General features: G+C 47.7%; 1 protein-coding gene across 2 annotated transcripts in view; it reads right to left on the reverse strand.

Moving 5' to 3' along the window:
- Positions 1–4,158: 4,158 nt before the first annotated feature.
- The window catches only part of LOC119383624 (S-phase kinase-associated protein 1), a 37,484-nt gene continuing 19,415 nt past the window's right edge, over positions 4,159–22,227 (reverse strand). For both annotated transcript variants that reach the window (XM_037651883.2, XM_049412599.1), the window contains exons 4-5: positions 20,579–20,719; positions 4,159–4,692 (exon numbers count right to left, since the gene is read on the reverse strand). In XM_037651883.2, the coding sequence (XP_037507811.1) occupies positions 4,657–4,692; positions 20,579–20,719 (177 nt within the window). In that variant the 3' untranslated portion in view covers positions 4,159–4,656. The remainder of the gene's footprint in view (positions 4,693–20,578; positions 20,720–22,227) is intronic.

Here is a 22,227-nt window from a genome sequence, read left to right on the forward strand (position 1 = left end):
GCGTTCGCCATCATCACCATCATCATTATTAATATGATCATCATCATCATAAAGGGTCACGTGACCGATGGTTAACGGGTCTGATTCAACGCCTTCATCATCACCATCATCATCACCATTCAAGGCCCATCTGCTTGCCCACCGCTCTACTGCAATGTGTTCGTCATCATCTTTATCGTGGTTGATCATCATCACCAGTGCGTTCATGCTTACGTTCAAACTGAATGCTTTCATCATCAGCAGTAGCATTTTTCATAAGGCATTTGCTTGTTGATGGCTCTACTTCAACGTGCTAATTACCGGTGCCCTCCAAATCGAATCATTTGCTTCTGCTAGTCAGCTCGAAAATTATGGCATGTATGTCTTCATCACTGAATCCACGTCCAGAATAAAGCAAATAAATTCTAAATAACTTCTACAAGGCGTGTTTAGCTATATCACTGATAATGTTTTGGGTAGAGCCGCACAGCAACGAAGCGGGTCTTACTACCATGCGGCGTTCTATCAGCTTTTTACAAGAACTCGGTATGCCTGGTGTCCACAAACGTGGACGCCGCAGCGACAACTCAGCTTGCAAAACTTTGGTCGCTCACAGTGCAACAAAAGTCACACAAAGACTAGATAAACCTTTCCGTTTCTCGAATAAATTTCAATAATATAAAAACTCTTACGAACTTAGAGTGAACCAATAAAAAATATGTAGGCGTACACCTCTACAGGCGACTTGTGAAGAACGCCATTGTTCTGTGCCCACTTACAGCTGTTTGTGCACAGAAGTGGACACATATAGATGTTTTTATGAAATTCTGAAGTAATGCCAACATTTCAAATTGATTGTTAAGGCAATGCGTTGGCTAGCCTGATCCCACTTCACTGATATGTTTTGTCCACATATGTGGACGCTGGGATACAAAGGGTTAACTTTAGTAACAAGACACACAAACATACGCACAAACGTACATAAAGTATGAACGCCCCTCCCCCCCACCCAAATTGCTGGCTATCCCCCTGGTACTACTTAAAGGGGTCGTGAAACGTCCTCCAAAAATTTTCAACTACGTGTGTATTCAGAATCCTGGCCGTCCATTTAGTACTATACATCGGCTCGTTTGATGTCTGGGTTCGCTGAATTACTAAAAAACATGGAGGAAGGAAAACTCAGGAGAGGCCCTATCGTATCCCAATGCATTGCGAAAAGTGTGGCGGAAGTGACGTCAGATTTATGGGGCAAACAAAACAGCAGACGACCCGCGGCGTGCTCTCCGCGGTGGTTCGCTTCTGCTCAGATTTGTAGTCCCGGCGTAAACTTAGCGCGTATTGGGCGGTTCGCACGTAGTAAAACGTTGCAAGCAGACGTTTACCAGGCTGTTCGAGCGTGGCAGGCCCGAGCACTGCGTGCTGAAATTCTTCGTGGAGCGTTTTTGTGCAACAGTACAGAAAGTACCGGTACGTGCCGTAATCAAAAACATTCAGCCCCTGCATCATCGTATTCGAACTCCCCTAGCAGTGACTTACGCGTTCTGCTGGACGTTAGATCTTTCTTTTGGTTTCTCGTAGCCCGATTTCCCGATCTATTGCCCGATTAGCGGTTGCGGCGCAACGTTGGCGTAACTTCACGTCGAAAAGAGGACACCGCTGTATTGTATAGGCGATCGTGCACGTAAAGTTTGTAATTCCAGTGCGCTCACAACACAAGCACGCAGCGAGCGCATACCGAACAATACATACATCACGTAGTCCGACAATAACAACAAAAGTTTATTGCCCTTTCGTTGAACGACACAGCCTCTAAAACGTACGATGCCTTCAGCGCATGTTATGTACGGCGCGTCAGACGCCAAACACCAAAATTCACATGAGTTCTGAGTTGACAGAAGGAGTAACAAGCAACAGAGCGCACATCCGAGAGCTTGGCACGCAAATACCATGCCTTAGTGATCAGCAATGAAGCGAACGTATACGTACACATGAAAGAGTGACACCCGGTACTGTCCGCAGTGCACGCGATTTGCACCGGGTATACGCAACAGCTGGGCATTGCGTAGCTTTCCTAAAGAACACACACAAAGAGCAGCATGCGTGAATCGACTACACGGCTTGCGCGGCGAAAAACAAACAAACAAAAAAAAGGCTGCAAAGTTTCGCGATGCGCGCATGCGCTTGCAAACGTCGCAACGGAAATCGCGAAATGTTTCGCTGCGCCTTCGCTAGGAGGCGATGCGGGTGTTTGCGATGTGGAGGCTTCACGAATGTGACGTCAGGGCCTCTCCTTATTTTTCCTTCCTCCATGCTAAAAAAGCGCAATTTCGGTTTCCCCGCTCACGTTCCAGTCAACTGTGTAGCTGACGTCATTTTAAGACAGCCAATGAAAAGTCTCTGTCGTTGACAAAACATGGCGACGCAGCGATGTTTTTGAGTTTTAGTTGACCGTGGTTCGTAGCATCATACTGTTTAGATTGTGGTGCCGGCCATGTGCCGGCAACACCATAACATCATGGACACACAGCGGGCGATGGCTGACCTTCCCGAACTACAGCGTCGTCTGCTAGAGCGGAGTCGGCTGTTAGGCTTTGAGCCGTACGCCGACGCACCCATGCGGGTGCGAGACCGGCCATCGTCAGAGCAAGACAGCGGCAGCGGCGACGACGGTGAAGAAGCCTGCGCCGTGGAGGCACCTGTATCGAGACCACGTGGAAAAACCTGCGCTAGCGGAAGCCCCGACCATGACCTCACACCTCCTGAGCTTTTTCGGTGGTGCGTCGAGCAAGAGGTTCTGCGTCGGTACGGCGTCACGCTTGAGGCGAGCGTTTTTTGTGTCCAAACCGATACTCCGAAGGACATTGAGGTTGGTTTGGTAGTCTTCTGGCAGAAAGTGGTCGGAACACACGAAACCACTCTCTGAGCCCAGACCATCGGGGCCATCGCGGTTGATAGCTCGAAGCCACACTGCTCTGCGCTGTGGCTCGCTGGGCAGCTTGTGAAAGCGAACGTTGTTTGCACTTTCATAAGTTGTGCGGCACTGTCTGACGGCGCACACAGTTGGCATAGCGAGGACTAAGCCACCGAGAACACACAGTAGAACACAACTTGCGACGCTGCACTGACTGCACCGACCGAGCCCAGCAAACCGACGGGAAGGCATGGATACACACGTGAAAGAGCCCGGATGTACTTGAAAGCGGAACCGAGCAGATCACTCACTGTGATTGTACAGCTTAGAACTCAGAGCGCCAAAATAACTCTGCTGCTTTTTCTTTTTTTAGTATCCTATAATTATATTACTTCAGAGCAAAATAAAGCGAACGCTCTCTTTGTAACTTCTCTTAACATGACGTATCACTGACGTCACATTTTAGTGCTTTTAGCGGCCGACGGTCGCGCATGGTCGCTAGCGATCTCCAAAGAACTGTGATTTCAAATGGGTGTCATTAATTACAGAATGGATATTGTGCCGAAATATTTCGTAATTGGTATGTCTAATCCGTATTAAACCAGGGAAAATTGCAACCGGGAAGTTTCATTTTCGTGTCATGACCCCTTTAATGTAAGCAAACAGTTCGTGCCCTTTAAACAATGGCACATTTATACATCATATTTATGGAAGCGAAGTGCACAAAAAAAACCAAAAATTCCTACGCAAAGCCACATCTCATTGCTTAGAGTGGGTGGTCCTTATGGCTCTGGCATTAAAAAAAAAAAAGCTTTCTGCAAGCCCATTTACACGTTTATATTACAGATCTTTTTGTTCGACATTTGTCCCTAAATCAAAGCCTAGAGTTGAACCCTAAGGAATGCATGGTACCACAAAAAACCGAAGATCCAGGAAGCAAGCATTCCTTGCTTCTTGTCACTTTACTGTGTTCCAGAGAATGTATGAATGTGGAAGCTTGCATGAAAATGCTATTTGAAGTTCTGCCAAGTAGAGCAAGAGTGCAAAAATTATCAGTTTACAAGAGCTCTGGGTAGATTTTGACATAGTTGAGTCTGCACCTCTTCCATGGAATTGTCATTATTTGCATCTCAATGCAATACAGCAGGCAAGGCTGCAAGAGTGATGAAAACTAGTCTGCAAGTGTGAAATGTACGATCTACAGGACATAGGCAGATACAGGTGATGCCTCCACCTGCGTAAGCCATGAAGTATGCATTCCAGTATGATACAGTGGAGAAGTTTTATTCGAACGCCCACAGAACTCAAACCTGAGCACACATGCTGAAAGAGCCTACACATCTTGCACATTATATAAAGCAGGCTGCATACATCGCTATGCTAGCATTCAGCAGCTAGGAAGAGCATCTTCTCGCAAACGAGGGCCGCTAGCTGCCCGAGCAGTGGACAAATATTGGGAACTAGCACTCTCCCAGGGAGAGAACGCATGGGGTCAGAACTTCACTTTAATAAAACCACAGAACAGAACTCCCAGAAAATGCTGTACACAGGGTGCCATAAAACCCGAATTTTTTTTTTTTTCTGCAAGTCTTGTTCAGTGAGCGCGCAGTCCTTTGAAGACAAGAAAAACAACTGAAGGCGGGCAAAATGGCCGAACCAAACTTGTTGGCAGGTAGGTGGTGGTAAAGGGCGAGGAAAAAAAAAAAAAAACCTGTGGCACCCATGTCTAAACGAAGCTTGCACGGGAACCAATATCACAGGAGAGCTCACTTCTCTTCACACCACTCGTTTTCCTTGCGGACCTGAAACAGAAGAAATGTGCCAACAATGAAGACATCCAGCAATATTAAGAAATGTCTACACATCGCACAGTAGGTGAAGTTATGGCAATTTTGCCAGACAAGGAAAAGAGACAGATGAGCCACACACACACACACACACACACACACACTTTGTTTGCAGCGCAGTACTGTCACGAGTCACTTGCTCCTATGTGTTCGTTGTGTTATTCAGTGATGCTACCGAGGACTTCTGATTTGGAGCAATTTTTGGAGCAGCAAAATTTCCGTTTTGGAGCACTTTGGAGCGGCGAATTTTACATCCTGGCCTGAGTGCACTACAGAAGCATATTGCAATAACATTCAAGCACCGGAATATTACTATGGGGCTCTTATCAAGGCTAGAAATATTTCGATTCATTGCAAATCTCGTGGAAAAAAATCTCAGGAGTACTCCATATTTCACTCTCTAATGAAAAATAAAGGCTCATGCAGTTGAGTGTTCTGGATTAACCTCTTCGGCGATTACTTCCGACACTAGCAAATAAACAGAATACCAGATCAATAAAATTGCACTTTATGAAATAACTAAATGCATCTATGTGGTTATCAGCAGACATTGTAGACAAACACCGTGATGTACAGAAGTGCCTCAATGCCAAAGAGCCAAACTATCCATAATGCATTCCCCTAAGAAAACACGAAGGCGAAAGCCTGATTATTTTTCTTCTCGATCGACGGGTTGATCCTCCCCCTCCTTCTCTGCATGCTTTCTGCACCTCACCTGGTTTTGCGCTAGCTCCATGATCGGCGCACCGATTACGGAAGCACTGTAAAGCGACGATGTCATGTGATGGCGTCATCACGTGACATCACGATATGACGCTATGATGACGTCAGGTTTTGACGATCTACGACGTGATGATTATTTTTTGCATCAATCGATTTACACCGCCGACGGTCAATTTTCGTGTTTGATAAAGCATCTGAGGCTTTCGCATTAATATTGCGTATTGAACGTTAACAACCTGGCCTTACATACCAAACTGTCCTCCACCATGTCACCTCTTTGCCATGTGCGAAACAGCTTCGCTTATGCACTCCACAGAGTGAAATGGCTCAACTTTTTTAAATTTTTTATTGTGATAACAATTATATGGACACTCGCCGCGGATTTTTGCTGTCGCTATTGCCGTAATTTTCTGTATAAAGACCAAATTAATCACATCACCACGCGCAATCTAGCCGCGGGTAAAAGCTCGCAAGCGCTGGCGACGAACGCGGCTGAAGCGGAGATTAAACTAGCCGGCCGTCTGTCTCCGTCGCACGGACAGCGCATGAGATAACATCTTCCCGTGTGCGGGCCTGCCGTCGATTGCTCATCAAACAGAGAGGAAACGCCCCACCCGTCTTTCGTAAGGAGCATGAAAAGACGCCAGGGGAGCGGAAGGGGGGGGGGGGGGACCGCATCGTTCGAAGGGCGCAATCGCTTGCGTGCGCGCTATCTCGAGGCATGAGGAGACTGCTCATAAACTTGCTGTGCTCTCAACGCTTACTTCGTGTTTAGAGAACTCAGAGCAAGAAAATGCTTCGGTTCCTGGAGCGGCCACATTCCCTTAAACCAGTGTTTTGTTGAGTTACGCGAGATCGGATCCAAAATAGTTAGCTGCTAGCCTTACTTCGTTTAACAATACAATTTGTTGGTATCGCATTCATTGCTTCGCCCTTAAGCGAAAGTTTTTTTAACCGTCAGCTATTCACACTCGAAAGCGAGGGGCGGACGTGTAACATGGGGTAGCCGCTTCAGTGTGGGCCATCAGCGACGGGCCCGCTACTGACAGCTGCGCATTTGCGGCTGCTCCGACCAGTGGATATGCTTTTATTAATGAGACATTTTTAAAAACCAAGCACAAAATTCGAATTGGAACCCTAGCACGTGAGCTCGAAAGGGCAGGGCCTTTTAGGGGGTATTTACCGCAGAGTGATTACAAACTCGGACGTGCTGGTATAATCAATTACGAAAAAGCTCTTCCAAATAAAGATCCATGGATGAAGTATATCTGAGGAAAAGTGTGAACGCATTTCCACCGTTCGCGTGCTCTTCCGTAAACGCGAAGCAAGGAAAATTCGATATTGTCCCATATATCTACTGCTAGCGATCCCAGATTTCATTCCGCGATGTCCGGAAACAGAATTGACACATTTTAGCAGCACACATGTAGTTATAACTGAACATTGCTTTCCTTACGTGGCGTACGACGCTTGAAACGCACTATCAGCAGCGTTTCTAGAACAGACGACGTCCGCCGATGAATCGCAGTCGCACTTTCTCGCTACCGATAGGCCTAGACGTCGCGAGCCTGTGCGGAGAGCGCGTTTTGCTGTCGAGCCGACTTCCAGAACAGAAGCTGCGTCTGCACCGTGCACGGCATCGTGGCTTACTCGGTACGCGCGAGCGCTATTTATTCAGCGGAATAATTCTTGGTCCATGGTTGCGACTTTGGCAGCCCCAAGATCAAACTGCACATGTTCCGACGCGCCGGCCGTGCGATTGCCGGTGATAAACGCCCCCAAACCAGAGACTGGCGCAGTTTGGCGCAATTTTCGTCGATATTATCAGGATGGCGCAGTAAATACAATTTGGCGCACTTGGCGCACGAGTGGAATCACTGGTTATTGCTGGAGGCTAGGTTCTCTTTTTTTTGGGAGGGGGGTCACAAATGGTGTGCTGTGCATGTGACATTTTTTCATAAAAGCAGTAGCAAGCACAAGGTGACAAGGGAACATAGAGCAGCCAGAGGGCTCCTTGTGGCATGGTAGAGAGACCCCAAATACTTGTTTAAACCTTAATAAAACGAGGGTGCTGAACCAAGAAGGACAAGTGTATAGGTCAGATGGGTTTCTATTGCTCGAAAGTTGAGACTGCATATTTTTGGCATGTGTATCATGCACAAAACTGAATATATTGCAAACTCTAGGCATGCAGTTGTCTTTAAAAGAACCGTGAACCATGCATTTAGAAATTGTAGCTGGGGTGTATGTAAACTGCAACCAATGCAGGAAAATAAGACTATGGTGTCAACCAGGCTTAGCAAGCTGTAGAGCTCATGAAGCACTGTGTCGACTGCATTGCGTAACAAGATCTGGGCAATTTGTCGGATGGCCGACATTTCAGAAGCAGTCAAGGCAGCACTGTGTGCCCCAAAGATGTAGTGCAATAATGACCGAAACTCTTTCCTGGAGTTAGATTCTACCCCTACACCGGGTTTGAATATGCATAGATAGATTGTACCACCACAATGCATTTTGGAGAGCTGGTTCAAAGCTAAGAATACCGAGGGTGCTTGCAGGAGCCATGCTACCTAAAAGCCTGCCGACAAGAGAACACCCGGTGTATTGGAAAATCTTTATTACCAACATTCTTGTGGACCGTAGTGTTGCTGGGGGCGGAAGAAAAAAAAAAGCATGCATTTGCTTGGACAACCACATACCAGAAATGCCAAGGAGCATGTTGAAAGCTTGGCTTCCCTGGAAACTTGGCGGCAGAGCCAACAATTTGAGCAGGTGTCCATTACACGCGTGTACAGACAAAAAATTTGCAATGCTTCCCTGAAACTTGCCACATGCTGCTGCAGGCTGGAGATACACTCCAATATGCACACAACCAAGCTGCCCTAAGTGTTTCTAGCATTCCCCAAGAAATGGAGTAGGCATGGGCTACAATAGATGCACTAGCGACAATGGCAATAGACCAGAGGCCAACAACCTGTTAAGAATTTCTGCCATGCTGCGAATCTGAACAGAGTTCATCATCAGAATCTGACATCTTAACCACTGGCAATCGAGCAAACAAGTTCTTGTGCATCTTATCTGTAAAACCCTTGAGCTAAATAGGTATGAAGAGGAATTGAGTGCAAGAAGGCTAGAACTGTACAGCGGACAAACAAGGGTTGCTATGGGAACCTTTGTCACCACACACACACACACACACACACACCAGATTGGTAGCAGCACCAGAGGAACCGAATACAATCCGCCATTTTCATTTTCCTGTGCTGCCCTCTGCTGTTTTGGTAGAGGCTGGGACAACCGGCATTGCAAGAAGGAAAGCCCCATGAAATGATGAGACGGTTAGAGACTTTTCCCGGTAGGGGAAGGGTGCATGCACAGTGGCATCGTGAAAGAGTAGGATTGACGTCTTCAAAGTGAGAGTCCCTTCAGGGTCAACTTGGCAGAATGATCCACTGGGTCCAATTAACTAAGCGGCTGAATAAAAAAAAAAGTGGGGGGGGACTAAAAACCACTCCCTAAATGAGTGCACACCTTAATGGGTCCCCCCCAAGCACAAGATAAGGATGACTGGAACAGCTAAACAACGCAGTGATGGAACATTCTCTCAATATCCCTGAGCGAAGAACATGCCCAAATTGGAGAGCAATGAAAAGAGTCGTCACAGAACCGGTAAACTTGCCAAGTACCACAAAGCGAGATTCTGCAAGCTTTTGGAATGTGCAGTTAACATGTACGATGACCAGCAGAGTTTGAAGTGCGATTACAAGACTGAAGTTTGAAAGTTCAGTCACGTAGATATTTACATCCACAGGGCAGGACCTCCAGTCAACAAAAAAGGGACTGGCAATCCTTGGAAATGAAACCAGTGACAACACTACTAGTGGAACACTATATGAGGGACGGCATCGTGGTTATGAGGGTGGCCATCGTGGAGGGCACCAGAAATTTAGACCATTTGGCGTTCTTCAGTGAACTGACATAGCACAGTACACTGGTCTAGCATTTTGCTTCCATCGAAATGAAACCGCCGCAGGTGGGATTGAACCCACAACTTTCAAGTCAGCAGCTGAGCCCCATAAGCACTGCTCCACCGTGACGGTAAGCCACACAAGAAGATCGTCAAGCAAAAGTTATAATGCATGCATTTAGTGACCAGCTTCAGCGTTTATGAAAGCGCATGGGAGCAAGGCTACACAGGACATGCTGGAAGTTAGAATTTGAAGGAAACCGAAAATGGTCAGAAGCAACATCATGACAAAACTGCATTATGGAATTGTGTTGTAAACAGCTGAAGAAACGAAAATTGCGCATATGTGCTCATCAAAACACATTGCTGCGAACACAGATCTTACGAGAGGTATGGCCAGCCTCCACAGGTTCGCACAGCATGCAAGAAACTGGGAGAAGGGGTATAGAATTCAGATAAAGAGTGGTTGTATCTGTATGCAACTGGTCTCGAAAGAAAGGAACACGAGTGCTACACCGCAATATGTGCGGAGTGCATTTCTCTTGAAAGAAATTTCATCTAGTAAATGGAATCTGCCCCTATGAGGCCCAATAGGATGCCGACTAAATATTTTTACTCCTGGCATATGAACGTTGCGGACAGCAAAGCTTAGTACACCAGAGGAGTTTCCCAGACTAAAAACACTGGGGCTCTTCGATTTTCAGACCGCTGGCAGTTCTCTGGCAGCCAGAGCTAGCCAGAGGGTAAGCTAGCTAGTTCCGGTTGGGACAGGAAACAGTGTTCTGGTCATGTGTGTGGGAAGCCCGAGACAACCCGAAGATTGCAAAATCGAACGCTGGGAGAGCCAGCGTAAACGTAAACAAACGCTACCGCCGTGGTAGCAAACGAAACTTGCGCCGCGTGCACGTTAGCTTTTTCTGCATTGAATGCTTGAAAATATGAGGCTAGGTTTGCTGAAGAGCTGAAGAGATATTCTCGAGCATACGAATTTGGGATACGGTCACGTACGTTTGCAAAATCGCGCGCAACTCGCCCCTTCCGCGAACAAAACAGCCAGCTGGCGCACGGCGCCACGAAAGCGATGCAATGCGAGCTGCCACGCCGCTAACGGCTTAACCAGCTCACGTCTGCGTGGTACGTGTAACAGTCGCTGCACAACACGACGTGAAAATCTCGTGAAAGTGATCGTGTCCCCAAAAGGGCTCGAGGATCTATCGCGCACTACGTCGCACGTGCACGCGTTGACCAGCTTGCGTTTTGTCATAACTTGAGAGATGCGGCGGTATCTGTACCACGAGTGCACGTTATATCTAAAAAACTTCTGTTTGACGCGTCTTCGACTCGTTTTGGCAGATGTTGCCCGAGCCTCTTTTCCAGTACTAAGTGGCACTCAAAAATCTCATGTAGCTCAGCTTTTATTTGAGCTACTAGGTGATAACTGCGAACATACTACATGGCATTATTACTACGAGGTGGAAGAAGACAAAGCCGACGATGAAATAAGCAACCAAAGTATGTATACATTTCTGAATTCATCTCTTTTTTTTCACATCGACGCGTCGTAGCATAACATAATACCATACCTCGTATACTGGCCCGTAGATCGAAGTACGCTCGCACGCCGTTCGCGACCAACGAGCATCACACAAAAAACAATGTCGCGATCGCTTTTAGCTAATCAGTGCATTTTATCAACATCGAAGACCTAGTTGAAATAGTTAAGTTCTGACGGAGTTCACGCACGCAAACATACGACGGAGCGAAATAACTAGTTCAATCACAATCGCCTTCACTAAGTGCACAGAAAGCACACACGACACCATAATCGAATACTGCTACGAAAAAAATACACTCAAAAGGTGTCTCCATGCGTGCGTACGAACGTGTACATAACTTTTGGGACATGTACACAGGCGTCCACTGTTAAAGGGAACATCGGAGCGTGTGGCGGCAGCTCGGCGCCAATGCCGGCCAGCGGCTGCAATGAGTTTCGCGCAGGCGCAGTGCGCGCTGTGAGTCGTGCTCTTTCGTCGTCTGCTGCCGTCTGCTTCCGCACTGCGAATTCGCGAAGCGAACTGCTGACGCGACGAAAGAGCACCGGGCAACAGTGCTCACTGCGTCTGCGCGAATCTCGTTGCAGTCTACGGTGGCGCCGAGCTGCCGCCACACGCTCCGATGTTCCCTTTAACAGTGGACCCCTGTGTACGTGCACAACGCACTTAGAACGCCACAGTTCGCCGCGTTGTTCACGGAAGGAAACTTCCCGGGGCACACAAGAAAAGCAATAAACATTAGCTCCAAATGCTCGCCGCAACTCGTAATCGTGCCATCTCGCACGGCGGAACGGCGCCGAGCGTAAGCACATGCGAAGGTGTGTAGTCCCCAAGCGCCCGCATTGCAATCCGTCGAGTCCTCACAAAGATGGCGGCGAGCGCGTGTCACCGCTTTTCGGCGTCTGCTAGCCCGAAACCTTCCAGAGAGCGTCAGCGACTAAATTGTCCTGGAAGCTTCTGGGGACCCTCGGGCTACCCGCAGGTCGCCAGAACCGTCCAACCCGAGAAAAACGCCAACCGGAAGTGTGCCGGGGGGGGGGGACGAGCGCGCTCTGGCTGGCTCTGGCAGCCCGCAGGTAGCGAGAAGTAGAAAATCGGAGAGCCCCACTGGTGTGAGTGGACATGTAAATGGCATACACATCTACCACAACCACTAGCAGACATTACTACAACCTGGGAGAAAAGCACCCAGCACGCAAGATTTTCCTAACAGGCAGCTGCAACTTAGCCCGTGAAAAGAGACTTGTCTAGAGACTTAAAATGGGGACATGGTTTTTAGAGATAGCATAGGTTATTTGTTGGCCAGAAGAAATAAAACTGAACAACGCAGTGCAGTTTCTTCAGCCATCCAGTTATATTTTACACAGGTCAATTATTTGCAGAGATACTCATCTCATTTTATTGTTTGCCGAAACAAAAAAATTATGCAACGGAACATTATAAACCCATGTATAGATACCAAGAAGCCTAAGGAGAGCAATACAAGCCGATTGGAAGGTGAACAACTTCTCTATTTACAGCATTAACGAGTTCATGGTCTGCACCTAGCAAAAAAAAAAATATTAAATGAAAATTTTGAACTGCAGATTGAAAATCTCAGCATGGCTTTCTATGCACATTTAGCTACGTTGTGCAAAATGAATTGCAGCTCAGCTGTCCTAGGTAGACTTGCAGAACAAGCAAACAAGGGAAGTAGCCAAAAATCCATGTTCTGAGAAAATGAGCAAAAAAGGTTAAAACTTTGATACTGTTTATGCTGTAATGCTAAATAAAGGCACACATACTTTTAGTCAGTTAATATGCACCAGGCATATAATCAGACAGTGTTAGCATGAGCATGCCGTTTTTTTTCAAGTTCCACTGCAAGTTATCAGCCGACGAGCGTTTGCTTGAAGCCACGGAACGAGTGCAATCCTTTTCAGCCATGCGCTTGAAACTGCAGGCACACTGAAAGAGCTTGGCCTCAACCCTGGCAACCAGAGCTCTCATTAGCCAAAGCAGTCATGCAGTTTTAATGCTGGTACAGTCTCTTCAACAGCAAACAATGAAGCATGTCGGTCCTTTGGCGCAAGTGCCCATATCGTGGAGTGTAAGCACTCATTGCCGTTTTAATCAGAAAGCCTCTGATAAATGGGCAATAACATCTCTCAGACGTTAGGAGGCAAGCTGCGAGTATGCTTGGGTGCAGGCTCGCCCTTAGCGTCTGCAGCATTTTGCGGACACCACGAGTCTGTCCCTGTTGGGCAAAATGTGTGGTTGGCCACTTCATTTGGTGTTACATGGCAATAAGTGGCCATCACTGCCCTTTGCAAGGCATCCACATCATCACGAGGATTTCAGGGCCCATCCATAACACGAACTTAACTTATTGATGATCCCCAGTCAGCTGGCCTTTTCCAGAAAGGCTCTCCAGGCCAGTGCTTTCCTTGTGCTTGTCCACGAAATTGCTCAAGACCGTACCCATCCGCTTCTTCATTTGATTCAGTCTTCCTTGGTGATGGGAATGCAGCCGCACACGCTCTCTTCGTGTAGCGCAAGCTACGTCCGGCTGTCGCCATCTGAAAGCACGGTTGTGTACCTGACATTGTGCCGCTCTAGTGATCTCTTGAATAAAATGAGGCCAGCCTCTACTTCCATTTGCCCACCTTTGTTGTGTTTCGATGGCACACGTGGCTCTTTCCACTCTTCATAAGTGAGGACCCCTTCCTTGGGCCCGACTCACACCCGGCACAAAAGTTGCCGAGGACGTAGTCAAGAACTAGGTCGCTTATCAGTTCAATGACTACCGATGCCAATATGCGACGAGTGTCCACGAGTCATCCATGATCTGTCTTATGACACTGCAATGTTTCCCAGGTTGTCCGCATTGAAGTCCATGTAGCTGTCGAACCGAACTTGGCACTCGCAAGTTTCGAGACCGTAAGAGTAGCGGCAGGTGTTTGCTTCATCATGTACGCCTGCCACGTTTTTGTCTGGTGGCCACGACGTGTTATGTTCATTGCAAATACACTCAAACCTCTTAACAAAGTCACATCTGCTATGAAAATAACTTGGTTACAGTCGAACCCGCTTATAACGAACTCGAAAGTGTCGCGAAAAGTGGTCGCTATATCAGTAGTTCGTTGTATATGGACTCGCCCTTAAAAACGTGCGCCGAGCGGCTAGCCGTTTTTTTTTTTGTGCACTTTTATTGAAGTGCTAACAACCCCTCCGGTGACAAGCTATAAGCCTTTTCGCGTCGTGAAGCGACGCCCGCTGCGTGCTCACGAGTGAATTCACCGCCTTTGCTGTGAACCGACACCGTTTCACCGAAGCGCTGTACCGCCACATGACGTGGGCCTTATCCCTGGCTAGTTGCGTGCAGCGCGTCGCCTACTCGGCTCGCGGAGTCACTGCCGGGCCGCTTGCTGAATGCCGTATGCGCGCGCTTTTACGTTCTTCATGCCTGCTTCACTCCGGACCGTGCACGGGTGCGGCAAGTAGCCTGTGCGTTCAACGCGGCGAAGACAAGCATTTTACAGGCAACACGCACTCTACATCTCCGCGATGCTCTCGCGGCCCTGCACAACGACGCGTGGTGCACTTGAGTTGTCACCTAATCAAACACGCAGTATACGCACTCGCTGTCAGTGCATCGACGTTTCTCGGTGCCCGTGCCGCTCAACAACAGCGAGCTACTCTGGTTTTAGAAAGCGAAGCTCACTTTAAAGCGGTCTCGCACGGCGCGGCAGCGGCGAACTTGCGAACGGCAGCATGACGCGCTCGTACCGCCGTCAATCCGCACAGTGTACGGCGTACACCACACGCGTGGCCGAGCAGATATCTACAGATGACTGTGATAAGGTTGTCGGCTATAAGTCATAATGGCACGTTCGTCGACGGCCTTCGCTCTTTTCTGATGCTTATCCGCGAAGGCATCGCTGCAATCGCGCGGAAGTCATAATCACCGATTGACCGGTCTCTGCCGTTACCGAAAAGACGAACAACATTTTGCGGCACATTGTGGTGTCGACGAGTTTAGGGACGCAGTGAACCTATATGCGATGGAAAGTTATCGCTGTTATCTCTTCTTGCATTTATGCCTTCTTGCGTTCCAAGGCATGGCTTGGTTCATCGTAGGCAGTCTTAGCTGCAGAGAACGGCGTCAGGAAAGGTTACCGTGAGAAAGCTGACCGCAAGGCTTCATGGTGCCTCTTATTTTTTTCTTCCTCACTGCCATCCTGCCACTGAAGAAACAGCTGGAAAGTGAGCTACCTCGTTCGCAGCATCCGAAATCTGCGTGCGGCGCTCGGCGATCTTAGTCGCGAGTAAAATCGCGACTAAGATCGGCGACTAAGATCGCGCGTAGTCGCGAGTTTACTCGCGACTACGCGCGAGCGCTCGCCCCTCTCATGCTTTAGAAGGCCTGTTCTAACTTTTTTTTCTCTTCGTATGCGCTATATTTTTACTGCGACCGCGTCTGAAGTGTTCGTTGTGAAAGTAGGAGGCTTTGAAAAGTGTTCGCTATATGTGGACGCAGCTTCAATGGTTAACATAGGAAAATCGTAAGTGCACCCAAATATGGTCGTTATAACCGATAGATCGTTATATGTGGGATCGTTATAAGTGGGTTCGACTGTATATCCGAAAATTCGTCATAAACGTTTCTAGCTGTTAGAAGACTATGCATTTACAGCAGAACCCCGCTGTTACGTTCCTTCCTGACAAGTTTTCCTGCCTGTTAAGTCATTTTCTGCTGGTCCCGGCACAGCTACCGCAAGGTACAACGTATTGGGAACCCCGCTGTTACGTCGAGACTGTGGGACCGTTGCCGTACGATACGTCGCGAAGTGCGCTCCGAGCCGACCGAGTGAGTACCTAAGAGAGCGGCCATGGTGACTTTTCACACAGCTTGGCCTGGTTTGACCGTAACATTAGCCGCATGAGAGGCGCAAGCGACACTTTCGGTTGACACAAACAAAAGCATAGCCTTCGAGATCCGTATTTCAAAGTATTGCTTATTACTTGCGAAAGCAAGGCCTCCGAGATAGGCATTTACTTCAGCGATCGCGTTGGCGCAGAGTTTCATACAATTATTGTAAGAAACTATGTGTTGGCATTAATTTGTCCGAGTTGTCCGAGCTGGTTGGTGTTCACGTGGTCATGCGCGTGATTCGCTGTTGGACTCGCCGCGCTGGTCGTGCTTGGTTCTTTCACGTCTACAGCTGTTGGTGCTAAAAAAAATCACGGATGACGCTGTGCCCAGCTCCGCATTTCTATCCGTCGACTAGACCGTGGCTGAGTGCGCCAATGTGTGCACCAGTGACGAAATTTAGGAGTTTGTGGAGCCACGGTGGTCCGACACTATGCCAGTGGTCCTACAGTATAGCTCAGCGACACCGATGCAACCGGCGACAATCTCGCGAAGGTATCGCCATAAGCAATCGTTTGTCAGGTGTAGGCCATGGTGGCACTAGATTTATGGAAAGGATGAGACTGCAGGTGCTTGAAAAACTTTTGTGCTGCTCAGACATAAGTAAAAGCACCAGGCAACTTTAGTTTTTTTTCATGCGTAAGCATTCAAATAAAATTCTGTACCACTAAATATTTTGTAGTTTCTCGGCTTTGCGTTTCCAGTCTCTTTTACGTTCATTTCCTACGGTGCCTTCAAAAACGTATCAGCGGGGTTTTACTGTACTTGTTATAACCGATAATTCATTATATCCATGTTTGTTATACCGAGGTTTAAGCGTACGTCATTAAAAGCAGTCTGCCCGTTGCCAGTAGCCAGCACTGCGTGGGTGACGAGCCCGTTCACTGTGAACGTGCTGTACGTCGATGTGCGGGAAGCTCCACTTTGACCATAGAGTTTCCTACAATACTTACTAGAGGGAACTCTGGCGCTAGTGTCTATGGGAGCTGCAACGCAAGGCACTTCAGCCAGCATGGGAATGATGGGTAGTACAGGGATTTGTCTTAAACTTCGTTCTTTCGGCTCCGTTTGGCTACGCGTTGCCTGGATCAGCTTTGTAGCAAGACTAAGTTCAGCAAAATGTCAGCAGTTCGATTTTACCACCACGAATTCAAATCTGGTCACGACGTTCACAACGATCCATTCTTTTATCCGAAAGAAAACCAAAACGCAGCAATAAACAAATGCACAAGTGCGTTCGAAGCCAGAAAGTACCAAGACTAGGCAAATCTGTGTACTACCCATCATGCCCATGGTGGCTGAACAAATGCAGCACCAGAGTCCCCTGTAGTTTTTTTAGGAAACTATGACCGACGACTCGTCACTGCAGTTCCCACCGCGCAAGTTTGACGGCAAGGTCGTATTCCCACTCGCCTCTCCCGATCTCTGCGTCTCCATTGAAGATCTTGCACTCCAAATGCAATATTATCAAAGCATTTACCACCTCTAAGTCCAGGATGGTGAAGGTAGTTTCATTAGATTGGGCACCTGTGGCGTCGGCGCGTTTAGCAATAAGGCTGCGCTTCCGTTCTGTCGCCGCAACAGATGAAATCTCTTGCAGCATCTGGTGGGGCTGCAGAATTTGTGCGTCGTGTCGCACACTGCCGCTTTCCGCAACTTTGTCGGCAACTGACTGGCTCCGAGGTCTAGCGTCTGCTATGCCTGCCGCGCTGAGCGCTCCGCTGGTCGCTGCAAGTTTGTCATCCTTGTCCTAGGTCGTTGCGAGGCGCTTCCTGAAGTTGTCTGCTAGTGATCACCTCAGCAACTTTCCAAATTTGTGTTTGGTGCGGAACTTCTTGATGGCACAACCCATAGCTGCACAACACAAAGACAAAATGGCCACGATCGGGCGCGTCTCTGCAGTGAAGCAGATGCCGGAAACTTCGCTTGGCCAATCAGATGACTAGTTACTGTCACGTGCCCCAAGCAGGCAATAGAATTGTGTGCTTGTACTTTTCGACGATGCGTTTTTGCTAGAAAACCAATGAGCAAGGCGAACCAGCAGTGGAGGGAAATTGAAGACTAACTGCTCTTCCAAACGAGACCAAGATGGACACGATAGCCCGTGTGTACCGACAACGGTTCGGCGCGGAAAAAGATTGTGTCAATTTGCATTCCGAGACCTCATATTGGTGTTGAATTGAATTTAAGTGAAAATAATGACAATAGAAGCTAGTAACTTAGCAGATTTCTGCAAAAATAGATATAGATGCTGAAAAATGTCAGCTTCAAAAAAAGTAGATTTTTTTCGCGATTTTCGGCCTTGCAAGACCCGTGTCCCCCTTTTAACGGAAGCTGTGTTCACAGGCTAAAGGAAATTGATCATTGATTCAACAGTGACTGAAGCTTAAACCACGGTGTTAGAAGTACAGGTGGAACGACGCAGCACCGGCGCCGTGCGCTCGCTGCGTCGAACTTCGGTTCCTCCGCACCGTCACGCCGCGAGGTGGCAGGAGCAGTCAAGAGGCTCACAGCGGCGCGCGCCGGCCTCTCTTCCGACCAAGCCACGGTTAGGGTGGCTACCACGGTGACGAAGCGGTTGTCGCCACATTGCTTCCTCGTTTAATTCTTTTTGTGCGATGGCAGGTCATGCTATTCGAGTGAGAAAGCCGTGAAATGGGCAAAAAGTGTTTGTGCCGCGGTGCAACTCTGTGTACAAGACCTGCACTGAAAAGTCGATTTTTCTGCACCCTGAAATGCGGAACGCCTGTATGTTTGGCGCCATGCGATTCCGCGCAAGGACCGCGTGCTGCAGTCGACTGATTACGTGTGCGAGAAGCACTTCGAGCCGAGGTACATAACGAAGACGTGGGAAGCAGTGTACAAAGGGCACGTTCTTGTGAGCACATCATGAAAAGGCGGCTCTGGCTAATGACGCTGTGCCGACGAAGTTTTGAGTTCGTTTTGAGTTCATCGTCTTGAGTTCATCCACGCCGTGAGTTGGCCCGTTTTTTTAACACCTACGTGCGTGTGCAGTCTTTCTCTCTCTGTGCGAAAGCTACGCTTGTTAACAATGAGAATATATGGGGTTTTACGTGCTGAAACCACGTTATGATTATGAGGGACGCCGTAGCAGAGCTCCACAAATTTCGGCAATGTGGTGTTATTTAACATGCACTGACATCGTAGAGTACACGGGTCTCTAGCACGCCGCCTCCATCAAAATGCGACCGCCGCGGCTGGGATCGAACTAGGGAACTTCGGTCAGCAGCCGAGTACCGTAACCGGTGTAGCATCGCGGTTGACTGGCTACGCTCGTAAAGACTCCGCACACCGCGATCGACGCGTTCCTTGAAAGACGAAGTAGTAACGCTGTCTTCGGGTGACTATGCGAGACATAAACAGTGAAATATATTCCTCAGTTGGCAAGAGAGAAGAATCTGAAACATATATCCACCATTCATAATGTCTCCCCTTCTCGCAGTGCCAAACCAGGATGCTTTTTTCATATCCTTCGTCGGTGCCTCAAACTTAGCTGCTGGCATTCGCTAAAATTCAGTATTTTATGCACGACCAGCTAAACAGTCGTATTCGTGACACATTTTTTTATCCGCGATCAACGACCGCAAATTACTTCGAATGTTCGCGACAGCAAAGACACTGTGCATTTTCTGTTGTAATACTACGGCTAATGCGGTATTTTTTCTAACTATCTAAACTATACTTCTACAAATAGAACTAATTTTTGTCATATTTCAGCGTGACGTCACTGTCATATCTTTAATTGTCCGAATGAGGAAAGCATATCCCTTTCAGTCACGAATTATGATGCACTGTCTGCAAATGCTTCAAACTTCCATGGCATGATTTCAAGGCACTCAGTATTACATTTCAAGAAATAAAATGAAGTAATGTGTTGTTTTGTGTGAGTTACAGTAATTAATGCTAATTAGCGTGTAAATAAATATCTAATTATTCTGCAATCACTCAGCTTCAATCCTTGCATAAAAAGAACCAGCTATTAGGCCCAAAATGCATGCACAGTTTGTTTTTTGGTTGTATGCTTTTCGAGCGAAGAAAAAAAATACTCTTGACGTTGGTCTTGGAACGTCGCACGTCGAACGATCGTCGAACATGGTAGTGTCTCTAGCAAAGTAAGAATCTGCAGCAATATACAGCATAATGAAGTTAAATAAGCGCTAGTTGTCCACTCAGGAAGCGTGCCCGAATGTGCACACAAAGTTTCAGGTCATTTGAAGAAACACGCGGTGCGTGATGCGACTTCGAAGTTGATGTGTACATATGTACACACCGTGACTGAAAGGGATATGTTGAATTTGCCACCGCCAACCTTCGCGGTGGCAAATTCAACATATTCAACAGGTAGCGGCTGTATCGTCCAAATTTCGATTTATTCGAAGCTATTATTTATTTATTTATTTTTGCGCTCGTTATAGCGCGAACGCAGTTTTTTTATTCATTTCGAGGGGCGGTCGCGGCTCCGAAGCGACCACGCCTGATACCGCTCTTGAGCCACCAGTAGTGTAGCGCCATCTAGGGCCCTGTGAACAAGACGCCACAAACCGCGGACAAAAGTTCGCCGCTTCTGGAGGCGCCGTCGGTCCACCTATAATACTTCTAACACCGTGGCTTAAACAGCATGGTCATGTCTATAATTTCCCTCCCAGAACCTTGAAAACTAGGTACCTGTTCTTCCTCGCTCGGGGTGAAGTCGTTCTTGATGTTGAACTGCTTCCGGATCTCCTCTGGCGTCTTGCCCTTGATCATGTTGGCAACAGTCTTGCAGGTGACATCGAGCAGACCTTTGATGTCCAAGTAGTTGGCAGCCTGGGAAGAAAGGAAAATGAAACCCGTAAAACGATTGTGAAAAATAACCCCACGCACCTATGGCCATTTAAATGCATGGAAGGGTATGAATGATATGCGAGTGGGAGGCGCCACAGCAATTCCAGCCACGTAGGGTTCTTTACGACATGCTTAAAGCACAATGAACCTGCTTTGTTTTTAGCAACTTAACAGCCATCGATGAACAAGCGGGGAATAAACCTGGAACAGCCTGCACAAGAATGGTGCTTACACCAACGCTTACACAGTACGCTTCGTTTGTGCTAGCATTCTTGAAGGTATATACTGCGTGCTTTAGGGCTATACAGTAAAAGCTCGTCAATTCGGATTTCACGGGACCGGAAAAGCAACATTAAAATCAAGTTGGAGAAGCATACCTTTATTTGCTGAAGTATTTTGCAATGGTCGTCTGCGTTTTCGTGCAATTCCGGCTGACATTACCATTTTTCTTAGCTCTTACAAATTGCCAACAGCACGCCATCTGTTCGGAAGTGCTCAGGCAAACGTCCTCTAATATCAAAAGCACCTCAGACTCGCGAGGTGCAACGAGGTCATGGCTGCATCTCCTCGCATGACTGTCAGAATCGTGGTCTTCTTGGGTGCCCGTGACATCAATAATTTCTTGATCGGTCAGGAGACCAGTTGTGGCGACACAATCATCAATCACGATGTAGTCCTGAAGGGTTACATATGTGGGTCATAACGTGCTGTCGCGATGCGCCGTTCATCAGGGCTTCCAAAATTTCCACTTTATTCGCCAAGTTCTTTGCTTCATATTTCTGGCGCTTTTCCGGCGTTGCCATCACTGTAACGCACAATGGTGGTGACATGTAAACGCTGTCACAACGGAAAAAAAAACTCCGCAAGAAGATACGGTGCCGACACAACACAAGGGAAAATGGCGTCGGAGGTGCAGTGGAGCGAAGAAAGAAGACGCCGACGTTCGGCGACTGATCGCCCCCCACTAGTTGATGACGATGCCACTCAGGTTTTGCTTTCACTTCAGTGGTGCCAGCGCTACCTTACCACACTTCTGTGTAGCAGCAGCCGTCAGCATTTGTCCGAATTAAGCGGTGTGCAGCAGAATTCTGATGAATTAACGAAGGCTTGGTCCCACAGATAACCATGCGCTTTGGCCGGGACCAATAGGGCCGTCCGAATTATCCGAATTAACGGGTGTCGAAATAAGCTTTTACTGTATTGCACATTATTTCGGATGTGTTCACGAAATCTCCGCGTAATTTGCACAACCCATCTTCGGAGCTCTGAATCCGCAAAAAAATGCACGAATTATGAGAGTAAATACAGCAATCTGAAGAGACTAAAATGGATGTGCTGAACTAACAGGAGCAAAAGTTGAAGCATTTTGAACATTAGCAATTGAGTATATCCAGCTGGGACATAGCTCAATGTTGAAGATGACAACTTTTGTTGAAATTTAGAACAGGCATTCAGTCCTGAAGATTATCGAGAGTTGCAGCTGTTCAGGA

Source organism: Rhipicephalus sanguineus, chromosome 2 (genome assembly GCF_013339695.2).
Source record: "Rhipicephalus sanguineus isolate Rsan-2018 chromosome 2, BIME_Rsan_1.4, whole genome shotgun sequence".
NCBI classification, from domain to species: domain Eukaryota; kingdom Metazoa; phylum Arthropoda; class Arachnida; order Ixodida; family Ixodidae; genus Rhipicephalus; species Rhipicephalus sanguineus.